This window comes from Pungitius pungitius, chromosome 13 (genome assembly GCF_949316345.1).
Source record: "Pungitius pungitius chromosome 13, fPunPun2.1, whole genome shotgun sequence".
NCBI classification, from domain to species: domain Eukaryota; kingdom Metazoa; phylum Chordata; class Actinopteri; order Perciformes; family Gasterosteidae; genus Pungitius; species Pungitius pungitius.
The window spans coordinates 11,518,350-11,544,585 of NC_084912.1; the positions used below are offsets into that span (position 1 = coordinate 11,518,350).

Below are 26,236 nucleotides of genomic sequence, written 5' to 3' on the forward strand. Positions count from 1 at the left end.
ATCAATCTGCATATTATTTTTATAGTAATTTTTCACTCCGTGCTGTGTTTAAAAATGGGAATTGTCTGTCTAAAACGCCAACCCCAAACAATGCATGTATTGTGATACAAAGCAGCTAAAACAAGTGATAACTAAATACTAAAAAAGCTAGTGGCCAAAACCACCCAGTCTCTCCACATCAGCTCCATCTTTGCTGAAAAACTACCCAGCAACAGCACTTCAGTAGCTGTAAGCACCCCCCCCCCCCCCCCCACACACACACACATACCACCTCTCTTGGTGAGCACTGAAGCAACTCCCAGTGGTTAGAGGTTGGACTTTTTTGTGGGAGGGGGGGGGCTATAAGTTGAGGGACTGCAGACAGCCCTCCAAAGTCAACAGCTCTCAACAGTATAAGGACCCGTTTGTTCCATTAGGCCATATGTCATGTAGTATAAGTTAATGCAAACAAATTATTTTAGAAAAGCAGTCTAAACTGTAAAGCCAAAGGCTTGCTTTCCCTGCTTCGTTGAGGCTATAATGTACCTCAAAGTAAAGCCGTTCTGCCTGGAGAGTAAGAATGACAATATCACAGCTGTTTACTGAGTTAAGTGTTATCTCTAGTCAGATTATATTGTAGCTGTATTTACATCCGTATAATATATAACTGTAGAAATTGTTTTTTTCAGTAAACTGTATAAGGTTCATCAGATACGTTTTGCCTTGGTGATGTAACTGCTTGGTAAAAGCTGAGTGCTGCCACCTAGTGGGGAAAGATTAACAAGCACTTGCAGGAGGAACGACTGGTTACTATAGACTCCCATTCAAGACTTTATTGATCAAACAAACATTTGAAATAATTCCATAGCAGAGTTCGTGACAGTAGCCATGCATGCTTAAATCCATAGGAAAAATAACAGCTTGTAATTTGGAGACGATTACTTAAAACATTACAATCGCCATTTCAATTTATGTAAAACACAGGAAGATGAAGTAAAACATTAGCATCGATATTGGAGGAATGAAATGGAAAAGGTTATCCAACCACACCAACATTTAGGGTTTAATTACAGCCACAAGAATAAAATAACAAAGATTTGCAAACATTGGAACAGGAGAGTCAAACAAATTAACACATGGCTCCTTTACATTGGGGAATAGTACATTTGGTACCACTTCATAGGGAGGGTTAAAAAGGTATGCTAACGTCACAACAGATTCAAAGAAAAATGGCTTTAGAATAGTATGGAAAGTACTACCTGAGGGCCTAACCATTGAAAGAGAATAAAATGTAATAAATACACGCTATAAAACTCAGTTTTATCTTCCAAATGCTTGTGTGACGTTAAGAGAAATAAACTCAGCACACAACCCTCTCCATGCAACTTGTAGCCAAATAGAGGTTGACAAACCAACGTTATCCCTTAGAACAAAAAAAAGAATCAATGCCAGACTTTTAACATTGTAAAGAACCTGGAGGGATGGCTTGATAGAAAAGTTAAAGAAACAAGACATTAATTTGATAATGAAGTTAAAGTTTAACTAAAAAAGAAGCATAAGAAAAAAAAAAACATTTGTTTTATCCCCCTTTAAGAAGTGGCCTGCAGCCACCTAGTGGCTATAAGTGATGATGTCACATGGATGTCAACCTTAACCAGTAGTCTCCCCTTGCTGCCTAAGCTCAAGTAACGTGTGGCTTCAGATCAGAGACTAAACCAGTGCCCCCTCCGATCACTACATGTTAGTGCCAGCTGAGCTCTAGGGTCACGTTCCTGTCAGTGTGCCGTTTACAGGGGGGGGAGGAAGTAGACAACAGAAAGTCATGATCACAGGTACAGTGAAGGCCAGATTGAGAGTCCTTAGTCACTGTCAAACTTGATCGAGTTGACCGAGGTGGAGATGGCGCCGCCGCAGTAGCTTCCCCTCTTCTTCTTTGTCTTTTCATGGCGGAACGACTTTCCTTTCGTAAACCGGAGCACGTCGTTCGCCTTCTGGCCCCAGTCCCCGCTGGCTCCGAACTGGAATAGCAGAGACAAATGGACATGGTTAGTCGAGACATAATTGGATCATTGGTCCTATCACAGTGGGTACTGAGCTCACCTTAGCATCAAAAGAGTTGTCTTGTAGACGGGGGTCTAGTTCGACTTCTTCTTCTCTTATCCGACGGAACGGCTCGTTTGAGGTCTGAAAAACAAGTCATCCTTATTAAATGAAGGCTGCCGTCTTCATGGGACTCAGGCTTAAACTAAGCTCTGGTCTGGCAGGCCCTACCTTCTTATTCACTTTAGGAAATGTTTGTGGTGTGGTCGTCGCTTTTTTGTTTTTTGGTGTCGTGACTTCAGTCTCTTCCTCGTCAGAAGATTTTTTACCCTTTTTTCTCTTTCCATTTGTACCTGCAAACAGGAAAACATTATTTGTGCTGCTCAAATTAGTGGAGGACAACATTTACTCATTGGGTGGGGAACATTTGATAAAACATTTGCTCTAATGGCTAATAGAGGGATCCAGTACTCACTATTTGTAGCGGGGGTGCTGGGTGCGGTGACTGCTTTCTTGGGTGCCTCCTCATCTGATGAACTGTCCGAGGAGCTGCTGCTCTCCTGAGGTTTAGAAGCTGGGGTCGTCTTGGGTGTTGCGGCGGGTTTTACAGCACTTTTACTGGCCTCTTCCTCCTCTTCAGAGCTGCTGTCGCTGGACGAGGACTCTGCTGGCTTTTGTGGGGTTTTTGGCGTTGCTGCCTTTGGGGTTGGCGTCTTTCCATTGGTGACTGCAGGCTTAGCAGGGGTGGTCTTTGTGGCTTTGTCAGAGCGGCTGTCTGCTCCTGCCACAGTCTTTGCAGTAGGCTTTGTGACTGGGGTCGCAGATTTAGCTGCTGCTTTAGGTGTAGGCTTGGCCGCTGCTTCATCTTCAGAAGAGGAGTCAGAGTCAGAGCTGCTTTCTGCTGCAGGCTTTGATGCAGGCGTAGCAGGCTTTGCCGCAGGAGTAGCTGGTTTAGCTGATTTAACTGCAGGCTTAGCTTTGACTGCAGCCTCATCTTCAGAGGAGGAGTCAGAGCTGCTTTCTGCCGCAGCAGCAGGCTTTGCTGCAGGAGTAACTGGCTTTGCTGCAGGAGTAGCAGGCTTTGCTGCAAGCTTTGCTGCAGGCTTCGCTGATTTAGCTGCAGGCTTCACTTTGGCTGCTGCTTCATCTTCAGAAGAGGAGTCAGAGTCGGAGCTGCTTTCTGCTGCAGGCTTTGATGCAGGCGTAGCAGGCTTTGCCGCAGGAGTAGCTGGTTTAGCTGATTTAACTGCAGGCTTAGCTTTGACTGCAGCCTCATCTTCAGAGGAGGAGTCAGAGCTGCTTTCTGCCGCAGCAGCAGGCTTTGCTGCAGGAGTAGCAGGCTTTGCTGCAGGAGTAGCAGGCTTTGCTGCAAGCTTTGCTGCAGGCTTCGCTGATTTAGCTGCAGGCTTCGCTTTGGCTGCTGCTTCATCTTCAGAAGAGGAGTCAGAGTCGGAGCTGCTTTCTGCTGCAGGCTTTGTCACAGGAGTAGCAGGCTTTGCCGCAGGCTTAGCTAATGTAGCTGCAGGCTTAGCTTTGGCTGCTGCTTCATCTTCAGAAGACGAGTCAGAGTCAGAGCTGCTTTCTGCTGCAGCAGCCTTTGCTGCAGGCGTCGCTAATTTAGCTGCAGGTTTAGCTGGTTTGGCTGCAGGCTTAGCTTTGGCTGCTGCTTCATCATCAGAAGAGGAGTCCGAGTCAGAACTGCTTTCTGCTGCAGCAGCCGCAGGCTTGGCTGCAGGCTTGGCTAATTTAGCTGCAGGCTTAGCTTTGGCTGCTGCTTCATCTTCAGAAGAAGAGTCAGAGCTGCTTTCTGCTGCAGGCTTTGTCACAGGAGTAGCAGGTTTTGCCGCAGGCTTAGCTAATTTAGCTGCAGGTTTAGCTGCAGGCTTAGCTTTGGCTGCTGCTTCATCTTCAGAAGAAGAGTCAGAGCTGCTTTCTGCTGCAGGCTTTGTCACAGGAGTAGCAGGTTTTGCCGCAGGCTTAGCTAATTTAGCTGCAGGTTTAGCTGCAGGCTTAGCTTTGGCTGCTGCTTCATCTTCAGAAGACGAGTCAGAATCTGAGCTGCTTTCTGCTGCAGCAGGCTTCGCTGCAGGCTTCGCTAATTTAGCTGCAGGTTTAGATGGTTTGGCTGCAGGCTTAGATTTGGCTGCTGCTTCCTCATCAGAAGAGGAGTCAGAGTCAGAACTGCTTTCTGCAGCAGCTGCGGCAGGCTTGGCTAATTTGGCTGCAGGTTTAGCTGCAGGCTTAGCTTTGGCTGCTGCTTCATCTTCAGAAGAGGAGTCAGAGCTGCTTTCTGCTGCAGCAGCCTTTGATGCAGGCGTTGCAGGTTTAGCTGCAGGCTTAGCTGCAGGTTTAGCTGCAGGCTGAGCTGCAGGCTTAGCTTTGACTGCTGCTTCGTCTTCAGAAGAAGAGTCTGAGCTGCTTTCTGCAGCAGGCTTTGCCACTGGAGTAGCAGGCTTCGAAGCTGGCTTGGCTTTCACTGGTTCATCCTCAGAGGAGTCCTCTGTAGCAGAGCTGCTCTCGGGTGCCTTTGCCGGTGGTTTGGTTGCTGCAGATTTAGCGGCAGGTTTTGCAGGAGCCTCATCTTCTGAACTGCTATCTAAGTACACAACATTTTAGACATTTTGTAAATGGACCATAATGTACCAAGTTGCTCGTTTATTGGGTGTACCCACCTAAAACAAATACTGTGTAAAACTACAGCCCTGCCACAAATCTCAGTGTTCAGTCCAACAGGTTTAGATAGGTGAAGCTAATAAACTGGCAAATGAGTGTGGGCAACACACATGCAGTAGGAATAAAACCATTGGATTTCCAACGAATAAATAAATAATAGCAAATATAATCACATTAACAGAAATACAGAGTTCACGTGCCAACAATCTTGTGTTTGTTACCTGAGCTTGAAGTCTCGCCTTTTTTAGCCGGGGGGGTCTTGGCCGCTGCTGGCTTAGCTGCTGGTTTAGCTGCTGGTTTAGCTGCTGGCTTAGCTGCTGGTTTAGCTGCTGGCTTAGCTGCTGGCTTAGCTGCTGGCTTAGCTGCTGGCTTAGCTGCTGGCTTAGCTGCTGGCTTAGCTGCTGGCTTCTTTACCACCTCTTCATCAGAACTTGAATCTGGCAAGACACAGCAAAGAGGAAAACTACTTTCACACATTTTCCATCAGATGACGGCAAGAGAAAAAAGGAAAAGACAGTGATTTTTACCTGAGCTCTCAGAGCTGGACTCTTGCTTCTTTGCAGCAGGTTTGGCAGCAGCTTTCTTTGCCAATGCAGGTTTTGCTAAGTATTACAACACTGTTAGACATACCATTAAATACAAAGAACATTTCCATTGGAAAAGGGGGGGGGGGGGGGGCATCTCTTACCAGCTACTTTTTTCTCTTCTTCCTCATCACTGCTGTCCGAGGAGTCGCTGGCCTTGGCGGCTGCAGGGGCCTTTTGGACCGACGCAGGAGGTGGGACTGCACTGTACGCTCCTATCAAGACAAAGGAAACTGCTTAAGACATTGTCTGGACGTCATGTAGTCTTAGCTGTCAATGAGGCAAAAGAATGAGCAGTATCGAGGAGGAGGGACTATGGTGGGTCAGCATCATAGGTTAAAAAAGTTCAACTTCTTTGAAAAGCTTCTTCCTGACATGGAAAAATATGCCAGGCCCGACCACCCCCTAAAAAAGGAGGGGAAAAAAAGGCACAAAAGTTATACCTGCTTTGGGTCTTTTGCTGGGCGGAGCTTCGTCTTCAGAAGAGTCTTCACTGCTCGATTCAGCAGCAGCTGCAGCTTTTACTGGGGCAGGTTTGGTTGGAGTCTATGAGGACAGGTGAAGCAAATATAGTGTCATTCATGTATATGCATTCATATATTGACCTCATACAATCACCATTTGACTGAGGTTGCTCTGAATTGTTTAACCTCTGGAATCAATACTATTGCAAACATGCTCTGGCATTTAGATATAGCTCAGATGTTTTTTGCGTACCGTGGTTGGTTTGTCATCTTCAGAAGAAGAACTATCTTCACTGCTGCTGGTCTGCTTTTTCTGAGCTGCAACTTTAGCAGGAACAGCTGGTTTGCCTGCAGGGACAGCACCAGCCTTGGGTTCTGATAATCAGAGGTGAATCCAGTTAATTAGGAAAACCACATTTCAGTATCAGCTCAATTTTAGTTCACGGTTCAGGGCGGTTGCATTACACAATATGCATGACCTTTGGCTGAAAACTCACTCGGTGTAGGGGCTTTGGCAGTCTTCTCGTCTTCAGAATCAGATTCTTCACTGCTAGAACTGCTGTCTTTTTTCCTTGCCACAGCAGGTGAATTCACTGGAGCCTTAGTGCAAAAACAATTTTAAATTAAGCATAAATGCAAAAAAAAAAAACTCAGCCTTGCCCCAAAGACTAGGTTAGAAGTATCTCTGTAGTTTCATCCTACTTTTGCCAGTGTCTCTGCAGGTTTGCTGGATGCAGCTTTACCAGCTGGGATAAAAATAGAAATGCAATTTAATAATGCGATCCGAGATCTCAGAATGGCACATTACCGCCATAATTCAACCAGATGTGTCAGTGCTCTGGACTGTACCTGCAGGAGTTGCCTTGATTGGTTTGGCAACAGCTTCATCCTCACTGCTCGAGTCGTCGCTGCTGGAGCTCTCCGCACTCTTTTTTACTTTCTTGGCTGCCGGACCGTTTGTAGAGTCACTCTTGTTAAGGGGTGCCTTTCGTTTCTTGGCTTCAGGCGACCTAGGAGGAACCAATGTTGTATTTAGGTTTAGACTTCATTAAGCCCAGAAAACCGCAGAAAACAAAAATCTGCGATGGTTGGGGCATCAGCAGTTGCTGAATGATATGGTCTACTCAACAATTGTAAGCTTGATGGGCCAACATTGAATAATACATTTATGGATTATGTTAAGCGTTGCCTGAATTCTATTTTATAAAAAAAAAAGATTGATATTTGTATAAACTGTATAATCTTTAGCACTGACTGCGAGATTAAAAAGGAAATAAGTAACTCACTTCACCCAGAAGTCGTAGATGCCTGTGAGGCTCTCTTCATTCTGATCTTGTGGAGTCTGTTGAGAAACACGTGAAGCACGGCTTTATCCCAACAGGTACAACGTGTATAGACGAAACATTTGCATTTTCCACACAATGAAACAACCCCTCCTACACAAACACACACACACACACCGTATGATCACCGAGTGCAATTTACCAGATGCGAACGTAAATTATTTGCAACTAAACAAGTGATGGATGGACCACCCCTCCTGTGTGCCACTGCACGTGCTAACCTAGCGTGCGGCTGCACGGACCCCGAACGTTACACAACTTGATGTGAAAGCTACTGAAAGACGACACAACACACCCGATGAGCGGCTTACCACTTTAGTCTGTTTCACAAACTGCGCAGCCGCCTTTGTGAATTTGTTTTCCAGCAGAAATGAATATACGCATTTGTAAAGATCACTCGGCTTCGCGTTTTGCTCCGCCATCTTCAACACGCTGCAGCAAGGAAAGGAAGTGAACTCCACTTGTGACCATGTGTGCAGGCGCATATTGATGACGTTGTCTCAACATCAAACAGTTTGCAGCACGAGTTTGGTTTTTCAAAACGATTATCAGTTTGATGCATTTTGATATATCCATTGTTTAGACATGATGTATTTTTTCATCTACGGTTTCATGGCCATTTTCCTTTTCGAATAACGATATACATTTATGGAAGTTACAAAAAAAAAAAAGTTTTAAAAAAACACATTTTGTTCCGGGTCGCACAAGGAACTCTCGCGACACATCATTAGCATTAACAATTTCATCCCAGGAATTCACCCTTTTTATAGGGTTTGAATGAAGATCGTTTAGTGTAATTAGTAGCACTACATACATATCCTATTATTTTTCAGATTGGATCAGTAATTTTGTTATCAACATGGACGCAGACATTATACGTCATCACCAAAGACCTTTCCTGTCCCTCGTGTCATAACATGGTCGCCTTCAGCCGGTTAATCTCGCAATGACAACGACCTTTTTTCAGCTGAATTAAAAGCGTGACTGGAGGATTTCTTCGCCGAAGCCATGCCTCGCTACGAACTGGCTCTGATCCTGAAGGCGATGCAGCGGCCGGAGACGTCGGCCGCTCTCCGGCGGACGGTGGAGAGTTTGATGCAGCGGGGCGCGGTGGTGAGGGACCTGGAGAACCTGGGGGAAAGACTGTTGCCCTACACGATAACCAAACACAACCAGAGGCACAGCCGAGGAGCATACTTTCTGATCGATTTCTACTCGGCCACCAACATCCTCTCAGGGTTACTGGATCATCTGCACCGTGATGTGGACGTGGTGAGGCCCACTGTGCTGAAGAAGGACGACCCGGTTTCCAGCAGCAACTGCTGTGGGCCCCAACAGTGATTTAATGTAAGGGGTGATTGATGTGGCTGAAGCCATGTGCATTAAATCAATGTTAACCATGTATCTGTTTAAGAATTAAACCCTGAGCTGGTGCAGGAGTGACGTTTTAATTAGCGGTAGTTTGCACAAATTGCTTAACAGTTTGGGATTATTGTGTCATGTCATGTATTTACCTTCTTATACAATGAAAAAATAATGTCTTAAGTAAAACACAAATCTACGTACCTACCACTGGTTAAATCTACATGCCAAATGCATTTTAAAATGTATTATTAAAAAAACACTAACTGCATTTATGAGGCCATTCCATCAGATGTTTGGTGTTTGCAATAGAGATTAAATAATATGTTGATAGAAATATTTTTTCTGATATGATATTGGTTCCAAAAAACTAACTTTAAAAAAAAATCTTTCACTGGGAGGATTACTGTAAATCCCCATGAAGATGTCCAAACTCAGGTCCATCCCATCCTGAAACGGTCTAAACAAAGCACTTGGAAGTGGATTCGCGAATGCAAAGCCAACGCAGTCTGGTCTTGTGTCTGTGGCTTTATTTAGGGGATTTCACAAAACACTGTGTTGCAAAAGTGAGTGATTTTTCAATGGATCCTAATTTTAAAGAAGGCCGAAGCCCTTTCACCTAAATCAGATGATGGTGGTGGATAACCTTACTATTTTCTTAACTAATGCATTATTGGAACGTGTATAAAATCTGTCATTTTAAAATTCTGTATGCAAAAGGAGTGATGTCATCACTCTAGTATTGCTATTATTGATTTGACAACACTGTGCCCTGCCTCTTATGTTGCTATCTTTTTCTATGTGAAAGTACATTTGGACTTAAAGAACCTGAAAGATACTTGCTGCTTTAGGGTGCTTGTGTGTGTAAGTAGAATTGGGACAAACTAGTAAGATTTCATGTTTTTGACATCCTTATAGATAACAATAATGGATCAATATAGGCTAATTAACAATAAAAAAACATGACAAAAACAATTTGCAGGCCAGGTATGGCCAACATGTGATTTTTAGAAATGCTGTTGCCTTTAAATAGTTTAAATACAAATTATTTTTTCATTCAACTTTTAAAATGTCATGCTCCATAAATATAATACACTGACTTCATTGAATGTTTTCAATCTGTTACTGTCCTTTGCCCTCTACTTATGGAGATCATGCTCTGCTGACTCCTGTGTCCTAACTGTAATGTCACTATGATTGTTCCTCTTGTTTTACAGGTTTCCACAGCTCGTATCCAGACCATGTACAGTGTGATGCTTCCCTCTTTGACCTAATAGCCATGTCCATACATTTGGAAGTTATGTCATAATAAACTACTTTTTTCTAATTTGCAATGTTTTCTTGACTTTTTGTTAAAACACGTGAGGGACTGTGCATCACATGAGTGATGCGATGGCAGTTTCAGTTCTTTTATTAATCTGCGTAGGCGTGGTTGATGCAGTGCTGAATTCTTGTGAGTAGCATTTTTGACATGATCTATGTGAACACACTTTAAGTGATAAATAACTGCTACTTCTCTTTTGTTCTGCTTCTGAGTCTGGGTAGGTTTGATTTGATCCAATTAAACAACCCTCTCATACCTTTAAGAGATCAAGGTTGCCAGTGTTTTTTAGGGACTTTCTGTGGCTTGTTTCTTTGTTAGTTAACTGCGTTCATGGAGTGGGGCCATTTATGTTACTGGTTTGAATTCAATAGATTGAAATCTGCATAATTCTTTGAATTATGTTGTGTTCTATTTAGATACTGCTAAAAATGAGTTTTCAAATATTCAGCCTCTACAGGAACAACGGGTAGTAAACATCCCAATGTTTGGTGTAGAAACACAAGCTGTCTGGTTTCTTCCAGACATTAATAAACACTGCACATTATACTTGTTTTCCCCATCTGCTGTGTGTGTGTGTGCGTGTGTGTGCGTGTGTGTGTGTGTGTGTGTGTGTGTGTGTGTGTGTATACATATATTATAAGAACTATTACTAGTTTGTCCTAATATATAATGTATTCCGATCACATCAAGCATTGGCGGAGTCAGAGTCACGTGTCCCGTGGAGTGGTCAGCTGACTGTGAGACGTCATAAAGCCAGAACAGGCCTCGCCGTCTGCATTGCAGCACCCACCTCCCAGCAGCGCACCACATTCACAACAGCGAAACCAGGCAGGAAACCGCGCAGTCATGCTGCTCCTAACTCTACTCTTCGTGTCCGCAGGTAAAGACGACACACGAGGACAATTAGCCTGAGTTCGTTCGGGCTCGGTGATACGACTCACCGTTTCCCCGTGAAGGGCCAAAGTGTTTGTGTTGCGGTTACCTAACTACGTATCGTTAGCTAACGCAAAGTGCGTTTCATCCCGGTAGGCGGAAGCCTTTCAAGCAGCGTCTGCTTTTTGTAAACACTCACTAACCGGAGAAATCTACGTTTAACAACAACAACACACGGGGGTTTATACTAATTATGTACGGTATTCCAGAGTCGGGGTGTCTCTTTAAATACATCTAAACGTTAAAGGAGTTGTGTGTTGTTGTTGTTGTTGTCTGCTTTTGAGGTTTTAGGCGTAACGCCGTTGAACCGCTTCGTAATGAAATGCGCTCCTCTGACGCTAGTTAGCTAACGCTACTTCAGTAAATGATTTAACGTTAGTCTGTAATTATAAAGCTAGGCTCAACAAACGAGACCCGGCCCATACATCTAGTTGTTCTCTTATCAAACCGTGGTTTGATTTCATGCGGAAGTTCAGATGGGATCCTCTGAACCAGACACTTTCATTTCAGCTTTTAGAGTAACGGCCGCTGTTGTCTTTTAGTTTGTTATGGCTCAATTTTTTGTGGAGTTGTGGGTGAAAGTCCCCCGTATTTGTCCTCATGTGCTCTGTTTGCGGGGCTATCGGAACTTCCTGTTTTGACCAACGTCGGCCGGTGAAAGGGAAGCTTTGCATGACACTGACTCGATACCTCCCTGAGGTACTGTGGGTGTGAAAAGCTCCACGAATATCAGAAACCCTGCTGTTCTTTTCCTGCAGTCTTTTGGCCTCATTGATTCCTTCAAGTCGTGGTATCTGTTCTTTTGTGTGTTTTGTGTCTATCTCATCTGACTTCTGGTTAAAGAATAATTTTCATTTAATGCCGTCTTTGCACTTGCACATTCTTGCTCGGCCAGCAAACACTGCAAAGGTTTACTTATCTAGCTCAATACGCTTTGTTCCTCTTGTGCCCCCCCCCCCCCCCCCACCCCAAATCAATAACACCTTTTCTGTTTCGTATCATCACTTCTCATCACAAACGAGAAGTAAACCAGACCTAAGTCTTGTGCGTTTCCTAGTAAATCTTTTATTGCGGCGTGGTTCTCTCTCGTTTTGACTTTGTTTTGTGTGACTGGTCATGTGACTCCAGCAGAGAGGGAGAGAGGGAGGGAGGGAGGGGGGACGTGTCTCACTGTGGCGTAACTGGCTTGTTTGAAGGTTTGTTTGACCTCGATTACAGCAGGTCTAGTCTCCTGCAACGTTTGCATACTGATGAAGTATATTAAAGCCATATTGATCGTATCGTTATTTATCTATGATGCCATTCATTTGTGAGGTTCTGTATTACTGGTTTTTCAAGTAGCTTTTAAGAGTGGCGGTGTAAAAGGGACATGGTGCTCTTGGGTACTTTCCCACACAACTTTTTCCGCTTCAGTGAAATGGAGAACTGAGAACATTTTTCTATTTTGTGCACTGGCTGCCTTAAATGAAATCTTTTTAATTTGCTAGACCCCTAACGACCATTTTGCCACATGTGATGTATATGTCAATTATTGTGTCCATATGAAAGCTCTCCTTTGGTTTAAGATTTGCTGGTTGGTGGTGGGGAAATTGTGTCGGAGAAGCAAATTATAATGTGACTAGGCAGTTTGAGCTAATAGGATTTAGTGTGTTTTTCTCTGCTTAGTTATAAAACAGGTTCAAGAGCCTTTTCCCACAATCCCCGGTGTTTGCCTCACGCCGCACCGCCGATTTTTCTTGGTCAACCGGACGTTTAGGGAGACGGGCGAGTGCGGTTGGACGTCTCTGCATTTCTTTAGAAATGTCAAACCGTTTTGAGAATTGAAAGACGTGCTCTCGACTGAATTCCTATTTGACCTGTGTTAATGGGTTGGGGTTAAAAGTATATGGCCCATATCTCAACTCAGCCCAACAAGCAGTAACTCCCAAAATGAACCACATTTTATGTATGGAGGATTTGCAAACCATTTTGTTTACCTCGGAGCAGTAATGACTCACTTGTTTTTGTCTGGTGTCTGACCTTTGACCCTCTTGTCTCTTTTGCAGTGGCAGCGACCCCCCTGCTGGGTACTGAGGAGTGTGCCCGAGGCCCCACCTACTGGTGTCAGAATGTGAAGGCCGCGTCTCTGTGCGGCGCTGTGACTCACTGCCAGCAAAATGTGTGGAGCAAGCCCCAGATGGTGAGCCTCTTCTCTTGTTTCATTTAAAAGGACTGCGTATTGTTTTTAATAAACATTTTGCTGGTTTCTTTCTGCACAAGGCTCATCACATTTTTTAAATTTTGCACTTGTTTAACCATGCCATTAATTGTTTCAGAAATCCGTGCCATGTGACTTGTGCAAGGAGGTGTTGACTGTGGTGGATCAGATACTGAAGGACAATGCCACCGAGGTAAGATTAAAAACCAAATGGGGGAAGATGTTGCAAAAACGTTGTGATAAGGAAATGACTTGTCATTCCTGCTTTTTGAAGACTGATGTGGGACTTTGTCATTGCAGGCCGAGGTTCTCGGGTACCTGGAGAAGGCCTGCCAGCTGATCCCAGATAAAGGGGTGACTGCAGAGTGCAAGGAGATGGTGGATAACTACTACCCCATCCTCATGGGAATCATTAAAGGGGAACTGGTGAGCAGTCTACAGTTTGTCTAAAATCCTTTGTTGTAAAAGGGACAGTTGAAACTAACCGTTCACAAAAGTCCAGTCTCAACCACAGTGGATGCATCAGCTAGATAAAGCTCACTGCAGATCAGTTGATCATTCAGCCTCATTTAGGATTCTACGTAAATGGTTCATCTCTGTGTCCAAAGGGAAAAGAGAAGTGGCTGTTAGTGATGTGCAGGAGCTGAATAAGCGCTATTGATGGAGAAGTGATTCAACGTCTAAATGGGAACAGAGTAGTTGTTGTGTAATATGCAACCTCATGACTGGGGGCATTGGGTGTCGCTCATTTGGTTTCAACGCGCTTGCTACAGGTTTGGGAATCAAAGGGATGCTTCTCTGCTGATCCTAATGTGAGCTTTGGTTGGTTGATTGCCATACGTTTTTGTATTAGAATATTTTCTTTGTTAGCTAAGCTATGAAAGAAGTATTGCTCAAAACATCCCATTCAAAGATATTTTCTGTTGAACTAATTTTTTTCTTTTTAAAACTTGTTTGAGAATTGACTAATTCTAACGCTGGAGATTTATGCTCTTTACATTGACAGCTTGGCAATGAAGTAACAATTCCAAAATACCTATATTGTGTGTATTTTCAGGAGGATCCCACTGTAGTGTGTGGAGCCCTGGGGATGTGTAAGTCACTGCAGGTGGCCTTGGCAATGACTCCCACAGAGGAGCAGCTTGTGTCCAATGAAATTCCTCAGATGGACCTCGCCCAGCAGGTGTCCCCCTTCCTCCTCAATGTGCCCGGCCTCCTCTATCCTCAGAGTCCCAAACAAGAGGCTCCAAAGCAGGTACATGGTTTACCTGCCCTCTGCTGTCTCTAGCTGTTGATGGAGCGTTTCTGAATATGGCCCTAAATCTTTTCTTTCCCTGTAGGAGAACAATGCCGTGTGCGAGGACTGCGTCAAGTTCCTGACCGACGCTCAAGCCGAAGCCAAAGCAAACACCTCGTTTGTCAACTCTCTCATTGAGAATATTGAGAACCAGTGTGACCTGCTTGGATCAGGCCTGTCTGTAATGGTAAGAGCCCTTTAGGAGAGAAAGATTGCTTGTATCAGTTTCTTTTTGTCTAACAAAACAAATCGATCCTGTAACCAAACTGTTTTCCCCTCATTGCAGTGCAAGCAGTACGTGGACCAGTACGGCAGCCTCGTCATCCAGCAGCTCATGTCCATGGTGAGTGTCCTAATGCACCAGATTTTACGTTTATTCTAATTACAAGTTTAACCATTTAAACTAACGACTCCAGTAATCTGTCGTTTTGCTATTGCGGCGTCTACATTTAGTCTCCTGGCCCGCTCGCCTCTATTCAGCCACATCTTTAAATCTTTCAGTCTATTCATTTCTGATTTCTTTTGTGCTCTGTCTTCTGTCACCTCTCTCCTCCCTTAATGTTCTCCTGCTCTTTTTTTTTTCTTTTTTTTTTCTACTCTGGGGTTTGTCTGCTGCTCCCCAGGAACAGGTAAGTCTCTCAGTGCTCCGTCTGGGGCCTCTCTGCCTTTAGCTCTTACTGCTTGTGCTGCCTCACCCAGTGCTACTCACCTGGCCCTGTAGACATGTGTGCATGCTAATGATGTCATTTAAAGTGAGACTACTCTATTTAACCTGAACGCTGCTTGTGTGGTTAAGGTCTCGACACCTAAATGGATTCTTATTTTACATTATGTGAATATTAAGTCACATCTTCCAGGCAGTGATTCACTATCATTTACTAACATTGAAGTAGTTATTGCTGTTAAAAAGAACATCAAAGAAAGCACAACTTTTGCTGTATAAGGCTGTTCAACACTGGCTGACTTAAAAAAAAAAAAAGCTACTCTTTCTTTTGCTAGTAGGTGTGTGGCTTTATTGTGAAACTTGTATTGCATGCGTGGTAATGTGGTGGAGTGGTATTCAGAAACCGGTCATGCCGTGTGGCCCTCTCTGTAGACCTTTCCATATATTAAAAATAACTTTGTCCTCAGGATCCCAAGGACATCTGTGTCCACGCTGGCTTCTGTACTGCTACGAAGAAGACCGTTCCCATGATGAAGCTGCAGGCGGCCAAGACTGTTGCCAAGGTTGTTCCTATTGCCAAGCTTTTCCCTGCCACCAAGGTTGAGTCTGCTCCCGTCAAGTCCGCTAAGGTAAGTCGGGCTGGGCGCCTGACCGCTGGATCCCGCCTACTTCCTCGCTGTTGTTCATGCACATGAGACAGACTTCTCTTGTGTTCCAGCCCATGGTGAAAGTACTCGAGTCCCCAAAGTGTGCCATCTGTGAGTTTGCGATGAAAGAGTTGGAGTCTCTCCTGGAGGATCAGGCAACAGAGGTGGGCTTTGTGCTGCTGGATGTATCCGATGTGGTCCTGAAACCGCTTTTCTGTTGGTGCGGCACGCCAAGAATCGGCTCCAGTGTCAAGCGGATCCATTTGTCTTTCTCTTTCTCAGGAGAAGGTGGTTCTAGCTGTGGAGAAGGTGTGCGCATATCTGCCCTCCTCCCTGAGTAACCAGTGCAAGGACCTGATTGACACCTACGGCCAGGCCATCATTGAGCTTCTGATGCAGCAGGCTGACCCAAAGACAATCTGCACCGTGTTGGCACTCTGCAATGATGAGGGACGTGCTGTTGTCCGTAAGTTTCTCGCCATTCAAAAGCACAATGAACACTAATGTTATTGTGGACGGCTGGGATTGTTGTGTCATCTTCGTAGCGCATGTGTGCCCTCTATGAAAAGACTGCACGCTTGGAGTTGTATTTACATGGGTTTACTTCCACCAATGATGGTAATAACGGGGATTTCTGTCCAGCTGCACTCGACCAGGATGCCTTCAAAAACGGCGGCTTCTGCCAGGTTTGCAAAATGGCCGTCAGTTACATCGATGGCATCCTGGAGGCCAACGCCACGGAGGCACAGATTGAGGAGGCCGTGAGGAAAGTGTGCAGCTTCTTGCCCGACTCTCTCCAGACCGAGGTGATTTCTATACAGCAGTAGGTTGATCCATGGCTTCACCCATTGTCCTGTTACCTGAACCCTGGTGTCTGTCCACAGTGTGACCAGATGGTGGAACAGTACGAACCGATGCTTGTCCAACTGCTTCTGCAGATGCTCGACCCAGACTTTGTGTGCATGGTAAAGAGTGAACTCCCTTCTTTCATGACTTGACAACGCTTTATCGTCGTGCTGATGAGAACGGAGTGCTTCCCTTTTGTTACGAGTTGTTGGTGACAAACGGTACCTGGGGGAGACTTGGCTCTCGTGTAGCCAAGACTAGTATCTCAGCTCTGTGTTTTGTACGTAACAGAAACTGGGAGCCTGCCCCGAGGCGGTGCGCAGGCTGCTGGGAACAGAGCAGTGCAGCTGGGGACCCGCATTCTGGTGCAAGAACGCGGAGACGGCGGCTCGATGCAACGTGAGTGTTTCAGTTGCGCTTTGACACGCAGAGAGGCCTTCACGAGCCAGTTGCCTGCTGCTAGCAATTCTTTGAAGGTGTACATTTATGTTTCTAATCTACAAGGCTTGTCAACACTTGTCGTTTTTCTTTTTTAGGCTGTGGCCCACTGCAAACGCCACGTGTGGGTATAGAGGAAGCACAAACTGACCTGTAAGGGACATGAAAGACTGTCCCACTTCTCTTTTTTTTTTTTCCTTTTTCATGACTGCAATTGTTTAAATTGACTGATATTTTGAATAATGTCATGGTGGAAAGGGAAAGATTTTATTTTGTTTTTCTGAGGCGTGCGGTCTGGAGCTTGCTCGGCTTCATTAAGCAAAAGTCTCAAAGCTTCACTGTTAGGCTTTCCAGCATTTAGGTTTTACTTAATCATGTTGCTTGCTGGGTGTAAGACTGTATAATTTTTAATCCAAAGTAGAGTTCTACTGTCCTGATTAGTCTTTCAACCCATTCTCTCCATCTTTAATTCACTCGGCTCAATGTGTCAAGAACGACAAGACTGTGACCCCTAAACAAAAGTGTTGATCTGAGTGTACCTCCCGTTGTTTGCGCTCTTCCTACTGTTTGTAAATCACTGTCTGATGTACAGTAAGCACCTTTAATTTGATTGTCTGCCTCAAACCACAAGCTGTCAATCTGTACATTTTAACAATTAAAGTGATCAAAATCCATTTTTCGTGTGTGTTAGCTGATCAACCTCGTCATAAACCAACGGTTTCCGTTGGTCATTGGAGAGTTCATTTTGGCAAGTCCATGTCAGCAGTCATTTAAAAAGAAACACTTCCTCAACATTATCTGAAAGGAAACGACTTTGAACGTGGCTGGTCTGTTCACACAACCATCTCTGGGGTTTAGAGGCTGGTCTGAATAAGAGAATATCCAGTGAGCGGCAGTTGTGTGGATGAGGATGCCTTGTTGATGTGACCTCCAGTCACATCTCAATCCTACAGCACCTTTTGGGAGGTGGTGGAACGGGAGATTTGCATCATAGATGTGCAGCCAATCTCTAGCAATTGCTTGATGCTATCGTGTCAATATGGACAAAAGTCTCTGAGGAATGTTTCCAACACCTTGTTAAAAATATGCTACAAAGAATTAAGGTGCTTCTGAAGACAAAAGGTGGTCCAACCATTTACTAGCAATAAAGTGGTTGGTGTATATTTATTAGGGCCGGGACTCGATTAAAAATATTAATCTAATTAGAGGCTTTGTAATTAATTAATCAAAATTAATCACAATTTAATTGCATAAATATTTGACCTGAGAACAGTGAAGTAATTTTTTTCACATGGATTTTTATTTTTGTTCAACCAATTCCAGCAGACAAGTGTAGCAATAGCATATTTAGAAATATAGTACTTTCAGAAATTCAGGTAGCCTATAGGTTAGTAGACCTTCTGTAAACTATGTTTTTTTTAAGTAGACCAATACTTTCAAGTACATTCAGAACATTGGTTATTTTTTCAGACGTGGACTTAGTTACCCTGGTCCTTAAACCAGTCATCTGGTGCAGTGTGGGTTGGGTGTGGGTCCTTGTACGTCCACGCTAGCTGCTAATTGTTTAGCGTTGAGGTGATACTTGAGGCTCGATGTGAATTCCTTGTTAAACAGCTTGCACACAACCGCGCTCTTATCTACGCTTCCATCCGTGTGTTTATTATAAGATTTCCCATTCACGGGGCCAACAGACACGGTCTCGTCAGCTTCTTCGTTCATGTTCACTGTGGTTTGTTGTCTGAAGTCATGAACGCTAGTTGGTGCTCCAGTATAATCGGTCCTCCGAAACTCATCCAGTGAGAAACAATCCGCGGTGCAAAAAATAAGTGTAAAAATGCGTAAAAAATGTTTAATTACACAAAAAATAACACATTAATCTTAATTCACATTGTAATTAATTAATCGTAATTAACGCGCTAAAGTCCCAGCCCTAATATTTATATATCCAGTTAAAAGTTTGGGCACTCATTCAATGAGAAAAGTGTCTCCAAACCTCATTTGACTCATTATTAGGTTGGATTGGGTTGGATAAATTACCATCACTTCTAAAGAACTGCAGCATGTTATGAAAAAGTGTAACAAATAAAACTTGTTACTGGAAATGTTTAGTTTATATGGTCCATTCAAGTTACAAACAGCACGTAATCCTCAACGAAGTGATGCTTTACCGTCTGCATATTCTATTGCAGTGGAACCAAAGCAACTTCTGCATATTGGTTGGTGAATGATCTTTCCCTTATGGATTTTTGGTGTTGCCTAAAGATCGTCCTCCTGGTCTTGAAATGTAACCACCAAGTTATAGCTGACTTCCACCATGAGCCGCAGTGTAAACAATACACATGTGAGGCTTTATCAAAGAGTCCTTTCTCACCATGGCAGGCAATTGGCTTCACTGTTGCACTTTGCATCAATGCGCTGACTCTACCTTCTGTCTGTCGTGTAGCTCAACTATACCACTGTAAATGACTGGGTTGTTGCTCAGGAGCCTGGTTAGATGTAGTGCACAATGAGCACAGAGAAAGAAGATCCCACAGCAAGTCCTAGAGTGAGAAAGAAGGACATGACCACTCCCGTGGCCTCTGTCAGCTCTCGAGGTACGACCTTGGGGCCGTAGATCATCGGCAGAGTGCCTAGGTAGCCGTTGGTGAGGCCCAGCAGGCAGTTAAAGACCACGGGGTACGCGTCCTGGGCGAAAAGCACCGTGTGGAGGTGGTCCCTTGGCTGGTAGTTGCAGAACATCAGAAGCGGCACCATGACGGAGCGACACAGCACCAGCGCAGGCAGGACTCGACTGGTGGGACCGGGGACCTGCAGCCAGAACGTGGCCTGCCTGCCGCAGAAGTCCGCCACATTGTACACGAGGAAACTGGTGAGGGGCACAAAATACGTGGTGGTCCAGGGGCTGCCGCTGTCTTTGTTGACCGACTGGATTCCCGAGGACACTGCAGGGAACACCATGATGGAGACGCAGAAGACGTAGAAGACGCTCAGGCCGAGCACCCACGTCTTCCTGAGGATGGGCTGCAGTGGTGGGATGGAGACGCCGCTCCCTGTCCCCGCTGCTTCTCCATCGCTCATCCGCTCGGCACTGGTGCGCCCTGCTGCCTCCATGTAGTATCTAAGGAGAGAAGAAGCTACAGGCTCGTACAGCTGAAAGGAGATCACTGGCTGCACATTTAGATAGAAATAAAAAGGACTTTAAATATCGTCCAACGTGACGAAAGTGCAGCATTCAATAAAGACAAAAAAAGATTTGTTTTTTATGTCTCTATTATGACCTGAATTTGTGCAGGATTTGAATATTTCTAGCATTGGCGCCATCAGGTGGTAGTCGGAGGAATGACAACGGGAGATATTATTCACACTTAACTGTGCTATAGCATTCCCATTCAGATTAATGCACATTTTACATGACACTGGAAGGTGTAATCATACACCTGTTTGTAAAAATGAAATGTGGGCAGATAGGGGGTATATGGTTCTTTATAGAAACCATAACCAGTGTTGGGAAAGTTCACTTTCTACATGAACTAGTTCAAAGTTCAGTTCACAAATTTTAAAATGAACTAGTTCAGTTCATAGTTCAAACAAAATATTTGAACTAAGTTCACAGTTCAGTTCTTTTTTTCCATATGTTGCTGCAAGCTATTATTTTTCTAAATTATTGCCACAGCCCATATAGAACCACAGACAGCAATTATTTTATCAGTTTTAACACTGAAACTATGCATCAGATTTAGTCTTCATATCCAATTTTGATTCCTTATCCTTATTAGCATTGAGGGGACAGCATTTGAGACCAAAAAAATAATAAATACTTCGTACCCAAAGTATTTAGTCACTTCTGGCATATTTTTCATCAACAAGCCGAGGACGGTCAGCAGCAGTTCCTGCACATGAGGACATGTGATGATTCTGTGAGTGACGGCTGCCTGTTGCATGTGAGACCTGGTAGCCCCGCCCACCCAGTCAATGCGTGCAAGCAGCCGGAACACTGAGTGCGCTTTTTTAATAATTTTTTTTAAAATAAGGAATAAAAACGAGACAGTTATCATTAACGTGCAAATGTTTGCAAAGAAAGGTCAGATTCCTCCCATCCTCACCGACCTTGTCAGTAACATCTTAAAACTCATCTAAATTATTATACGCCGTCTCTTTGCTGTCGCCTCCATGCATTTCTTTTTTTTTGATGACGCATGCGCAGTGCGACACTGGTGGCTGGTATTGCCAGATCGGGTGTTTTTTCCGCTACTTATTAAGGCGCGTTTACGGTGTGTTTTCTATAGAAATCTGGCACCCCATTGAACGATGTTAACATGAAAGAACGCGCTGTTCTTAGTCACCAGAATGAATGAGTTCACAGTAACATTCATCGGGCATTAATACAGTACGTTCAGTTCACTTTCGCCCAAAATATGAACGAGTTCATGAACTATCGTTCAATGAACGCGTTCAGGCACAACACTGACCATAACACCAACATATTGGGCTCCTACTGACCTTGAATATGCCAGCTTTGGCAGAAGCAGATATGCAATGATGCAAAGCAGGATGATGAAGTCGGCTGTCAGGAAATAGACTAGAGCGCTATTTGTCACATCTTTCGCCACTGCCAGGTCCACTATTGATGCCACTGCACTCAAAGTGCCTCCCATGCCCTGGCCTGAGACAGGAAAAGACCTCCACTAAAGTATTGTGCAGTCAGTTGGTCAATACACCCTTAATGAAGCTGCTAAATAGTGCATATGCGAGACTTTTGTGCAATGATAATGTATATAAAAAAAACATGACCTGAATGAGAGCATTACCTGATATGAGAGCCTGAGAAATCCGCATGGGGAAATGCCCACTGATCCCGAACACGCTGCCAGAGAAGAGGTTAGATGCTCCGCTGACTACTGCCACGCTGGCCAGCGTGCCGAAAAAGAACTGTGTCCTGCAGTGTGACACGTCCACCTTCACCAGCACCGTGGTCACCACAAACACCAACAGGATCACACCGAGAGAGGTCAGGATGCGCACGTTAGAAGACAACCTAGAATCACAGAGAGGAACGAGGAGAAAGCAGGAGTTCATCGAAGAGCCGACGATCAACTTGCACACAAACAGAGAAGAACATCTGTGGCTGGTCTGTTTAACAAATGATCCACTAATGTATTCTTCTGCAGAGATGCTGTTCAAAATGACCGAAAAGGCTCTTGATAGGAAATGAAAGCCAACTAAAGGAGAAGTGCTGTCTGTGTGTGTATTTACCTGTTAACTAGGACATAGTTGAGTATCAGGCATAGCACAGAAGGCACCGTGGAGGCAATGGCCAGATAGCTTTCAAAGTAATCCTGTGAGCATTTGGGGAAAAGACAAAACATTTTAAATGTGACAAACCCGCATATTTCCTTTTGACAAGGTTCCAATCAAACCAAACATCCATCTCACACCAGCGGAAGAAATCTATCAAATACATCCATTCATGAATCAAAGGAAGCAGATCTTCCTCTTGGCGTTTCCAAATGTAAAATCGCGTTGTAATGGATTTCTTTCACACATGTGATAGGACACTCCGTGCTCACATTGGTCACAGCACCGTGACTGTTTGTGCACACATGCTGACCAATAGCAGTTGTGGTTGCATTGGTGACCCGTCTTACTCACGCCGAGGTCTGAGCGTTGCTCCTCACCGCCACCTTGAGAAGTGCTGTTACTCAGCTTGTAGAGCCAGTAGTGCTTGGCTGTTATGAAGAAGTTCCATGGCAGCAGGGAGCCGATGCCCATCAGAAAGAAGATGATATACACCAGAGAGTAAGAGTCATCTGGACTGTAGCGCATGGCCAGAGGCCCTGAGGAATCTTTGGGCAGGAGTGACACCAAGGGACCCTGGTCCTCGCTGTCCTCCTCTTCAGACACTCGGTGGTTGCCCAGGGCAGTCGGAGCGTAGGAGGAGTTGAGACTGGGCAAAGGCTCTGTGTCGTCCATTTTCACAGACAAAATGAAGTGTATTTCTCAAAGTAAAGATGAGAGAGAATAGGGATGATTGTGGTAGTAGATAAAACGTATAAAAAAAAAAGCTGTAAAAAAAGAAAAAAACAGGTTAAAAAAATGTGAAATAATAATGGCATTGTTACCAGTGCGCTTTGATGATACTTGAGCTTACCTCTCCTTGTCCAGAGAGGAAAAGACACCCTATTTGTCATATTTTGAAGCCATAGTCTGGACAGCCGTCTGTGTTGCAGCCGGATGACACCAGTCCAATTGTCCAGATCTTGAGGTGCTGCGATCCAAAGAATCTCGTTTAAACTATTTTAAAAGATTACCATTCGTCGATGGGCATAGCGAGAGGTGTTTTCCAAATATATTATTCTGCACATACAGCTGTACTCAGTCCATTTTCAACACAGAGCATGATGAACTGCTACCTCAATGGGGACAGCAAAGCGCACGATTTTAAAATGCCATCTTGATATTTGACATCTACACATTGTCCCATTCTCAGTGTGCCGCCACTGCCCCAACAACATTAGAATCAGTACTACTTGGCAGCAGTGTGTGGATGAGAGCCCGCTGCTCTCCTACAGCAGGAATCTGTCCTGGGAATCCACTTATTTGTGGGAATTTGCTTCATCACATGAATTTAAGTAAATCAGCATCCAGCACGACCAATTCGGCTCATGGCATGTGATTGTTTGACTCATCGTACCAACCTCCAGCAATAACTGATAGTGTGATCTCACGAAACAGAAAAGTGAAAATATGAAGTCGTGACTGAAACTGTTAAGAGGAGGTGAAAGGAATGCTGACATGACACAACGCAGCATCCCAGAAGCATCACGTGAGCCACTGAGAAGGAACCAGGATTCACGTGATTAGGAAAACCGATGTCACACATTCAGTAGCTATAATTCAAAAAACACGCTCCAGGTGACTGCAGACAGCAGGCTCCACCAACGTGTTTAGCAGTAATAATTGTGAAGTTATTCAGCATTCTTCCCTAGGTTTCTCGCTGACACTGCTGAAAACAACCAAACTGTATTCGAACAAAATGTTAAGATAGCGTTACTATAAGAAGCTGCCACGTAACGTTAGCAAACAGTTAGCGTCAGCTAACCAACTCAACCCGTGGCTAATGTTGGGCTTATTAAATGAATGATACACATACCTCACAATTGGCTTTCCCTCACTCTTGCTCCTCTGTTTTTCTACAACAGACTGAAAACAAAAATCCATTATCACAGCAAACTTCCTTTCTGGTCACATGACCGCAGCAACCAGAGTACTGTTTCCGGCACGAATCCTTCAGACTAAAAGCTCTATCTTTACAAATCTAGTTAAACCGGATGTTCTTAAAATAAAAAATATTTACAATAACCACACAATTCAAATTAAAGTGATACTTTTTCAAGCCTTGGTCAGAGCAATATTTTGAATTAAATTAAAGCAGGCCCACATACCAGAAGTTCTGTTATTATTATATATAAAGGAATCTAACCTAACCCCTAACCCTTTTCCTGTTTTCAGGTCCTTGTTTAAGTCATAGTATAACAAGCAAGGAAAAATGTATGACATTGTATGCCATCAAAAATAATTATAGGATAGTATGTCATAAAAAGGATCTTGTTGTTGATGTCATAGGATTATATGAAATAATATACTGACTTTTTTTGATGGAAAAAGCAAACTCCTCCACCCCATTAAGGTGGCGATTCACGGAGGAGTTTTTTTTAAATTGGGAAACCCAGAAAGGAGGGGAAAAACCCACAGCGAAACCCCCAGTGAAGCCGAAATGGAGCCAAGTCCAGTAACTTTTTTTTGAGAACCCGCCTTCTCATTCATTGATAAATATCATGCTTTATTCCCTGCGCCAAGGGTTTTATTCCAGCTGGAAAGTAGTACAGCACAGGCTAAGGAATGTATCTCATCTCATCCATTTCCTTCTTTGGCCAAATGCAAGGCGTATGTGTGTTTGAGTCAAAGTCAATTAAAGTTAATAAGTTGAGGGAAAAAGTTAAAACAAGCTGTAAACAAGCAATAACTATAGGATGTGGGATCAAATAATAACATCCTGACACAAGTAGTGTTGGTATCAATATTCTGATTTAACTTTTAAAAGGTTATGGTTCAAAGTGGGCCTAGGGAGGGGGGGGGCGATTTTAGTATCGCCTAGGGCAGCCAATGGCTAGAGCCATCTTGTTTGTTCTTCACTTCCTTTGTCTCTGTCTCTCCCTTCCTGTTGTGGATCTATTTTTTTTTCTCTTTTCCTCTTCTGCACCGCCTAAGAATCTGTTTTTCTTCACATCTTTTCCTTCAATCACCTCCTTTTTCTTCAATTGTTTTTAAAACCAGCTTATTGGATGATCAATAAAAAGGAGGGATGGAGAGGAGATGGAGGATGGGGAGGAATGCTCAGAAGGACAGTGTGAGGTGGAGAAGGAGGATGAGGAGGAGGAAGAGGCAGTGACCCACATAATACAATGAAGCAAATCCAAATGATCACCATGTAGACTTCACCTTCACACCCTGCTGCACCTTCCTCTCCCCCCGAACAGTCACAACATCATGTGCTTTCACAATAAAATGCATGGACGATGACAAGTCAGGTCCGGCAAACATATCGTGTTGTGTTATGGTGGTGCATATCATCTCACATCTTTCACCTCTCCCTTCTCAGGATCCTCTTTTGACCCCCCCATCCCTACACTCCCATCTCTCCCAGGAGAGGTGAGTATCTGACAAACATGGGAGATGGGAGATGTAAGGTCAGGTCTTCCTGCTAGGAACAGAGGGACAGACAGATGGTGTGACTTGGTGATAACCAGCACATTCTGCTGTTCCATCCCAAAATAAAAGCCTCTCAAAATACCATACATGACCCAACTTCTTTCAAAATCATTCAAAAGGTGTTTTTTGTAAATTGCTCCCTACGCACATAGTTTAACATTTCCGCCGGCAAAAAGCAACTTTTAGTGCCTAATGTCTCAAGAGCACACTGCCTGCATTTGAAATGAATCGGGTTTAATCCCTGGGAGGAGTTCAGTCATTTACAACTCTAAGAAATTATGAAAATAACCTTTTAAAAGTTAAATAAGAATATTGATGCCAACACTACTTGCGTCAGGATGTTATTTGATCCCAGATCCTATATCAACTCAGCGTTTAGGAGAAATTGCTAAAAATGTGTTTTTCACAATATTCAAAATGGCAGAAAATTAGTTAGGAGCATTTGCGAACCATGATTGACTTTTTTGTAGAGCATGTCGAAGAGCACCTGTGTGCCAACTTTCATGTTGATCAGACATCGGGGGGCGGAAACTGGCCTAGTGTGGTCTTTTTTAAATTTCTAGAGGGCGCTATAGAGACATTTTATATATACCCAAACGTGAGACCCAAAAATTAAATCAAATTTTTTAACAGTCCAGATATCCATGCCAAATTTAACAACTTTTTGAATATGATA

General features: G+C 44.0%; 4 protein-coding genes across 5 annotated transcripts; 2 read left to right on the forward strand and 2 right to left on the reverse strand.

The window, feature by feature from the left end:
- Positions 1-797: 797 nt before the first annotated feature.
- Positions 798-7,553, reverse strand: nolc1 (nucleolar and coiled-body phosphoprotein 1). 2 transcript variants are annotated; one of them, XM_062566707.1, is made up of 15 exons: positions 7,395-7,553; positions 7,027-7,082; positions 6,590-6,750; positions 6,443-6,486; positions 6,238-6,340; positions 5,994-6,115; positions 5,720-5,822; positions 5,381-5,491; positions 5,220-5,294; positions 5,063-5,129; positions 4,914-4,978; positions 2,495-4,615; positions 2,251-2,372; positions 2,080-2,163; positions 798-1,997 (listed from the first exon to the last, which is right to left on the reverse strand). In XM_062566707.1, exons 1-15 carry the CDS (start codon positions 7,503-7,505, stop codon positions 1,839-1,841), a joined length of 3,504 nt encoding a protein of 1,167 aa, XP_062422691.1. In that variant the 5' UTR covers positions 7,506-7,553; the 3' UTR covers positions 798-1,838. The 2 variants fall into 2 exon arrangements, with proteins under 2 accessions (XP_062422691.1, XP_037320865.2); XM_037464968.2 differs by having other exon boundaries at positions 4,914-5,129.
- Positions 7,554-7,810: 257 nt separating this feature from the next.
- Positions 7,811-9,772, forward strand: mrps6 (mitochondrial ribosomal protein S6). The gene is made up of 2 exons (XM_037464974.2): positions 7,811-8,430; positions 9,663-9,772. The coding sequence occupies exon 1, from the start codon at positions 8,092-8,094 to the stop codon at positions 8,422-8,424; it is 333 nt and encodes a 110-aa protein (XP_037320871.1). The 5' UTR covers positions 7,811-8,091; the 3' UTR covers positions 8,425-8,430; positions 9,663-9,772.
- A 687-nt stretch (positions 9,773-10,459) lies between these two features.
- Positions 10,460-17,465, forward strand: psap (prosaposin). Its single transcript, XM_037464973.2, has 14 exons — positions 10,460-10,649; positions 12,748-12,881; positions 13,018-13,092; positions 13,200-13,325; positions 13,957-14,154; positions 14,240-14,383; positions 14,483-14,539; positions 15,328-15,489; positions 15,579-15,671; positions 15,790-15,973; positions 16,150-16,313; positions 16,392-16,472; positions 16,645-16,752; positions 16,890-17,465. Exons 1-14 carry the CDS (start codon positions 10,616-10,618, stop codon positions 16,923-16,925), a joined length of 1,596 nt encoding a protein of 531 aa, XP_037320870.2. The 5' UTR covers positions 10,460-10,615; the 3' UTR covers positions 16,926-17,465.
- Positions 16,971-24,065, reverse strand: slc29a3 (solute carrier family 29 member 3). Its single transcript, XM_037466452.2, has 7 exons — positions 23,942-24,065; positions 22,940-23,056; positions 22,441-22,853; positions 22,045-22,127; positions 21,600-21,826; positions 21,292-21,454; positions 16,971-19,909 (listed from the first exon to the last, which is right to left on the reverse strand). The coding sequence occupies exons 3-7, from the start codon at positions 22,759-22,761 to the stop codon at positions 19,282-19,284; spliced, it is 1,422 nt and encodes a 473-aa protein (XP_037322349.1). The 5' UTR covers positions 22,762-22,853; positions 22,940-23,056; positions 23,942-24,065; the 3' UTR covers positions 16,971-19,281.
- Between the last annotated feature and the right edge of the window lie 2,171 nt (positions 24,066-26,236).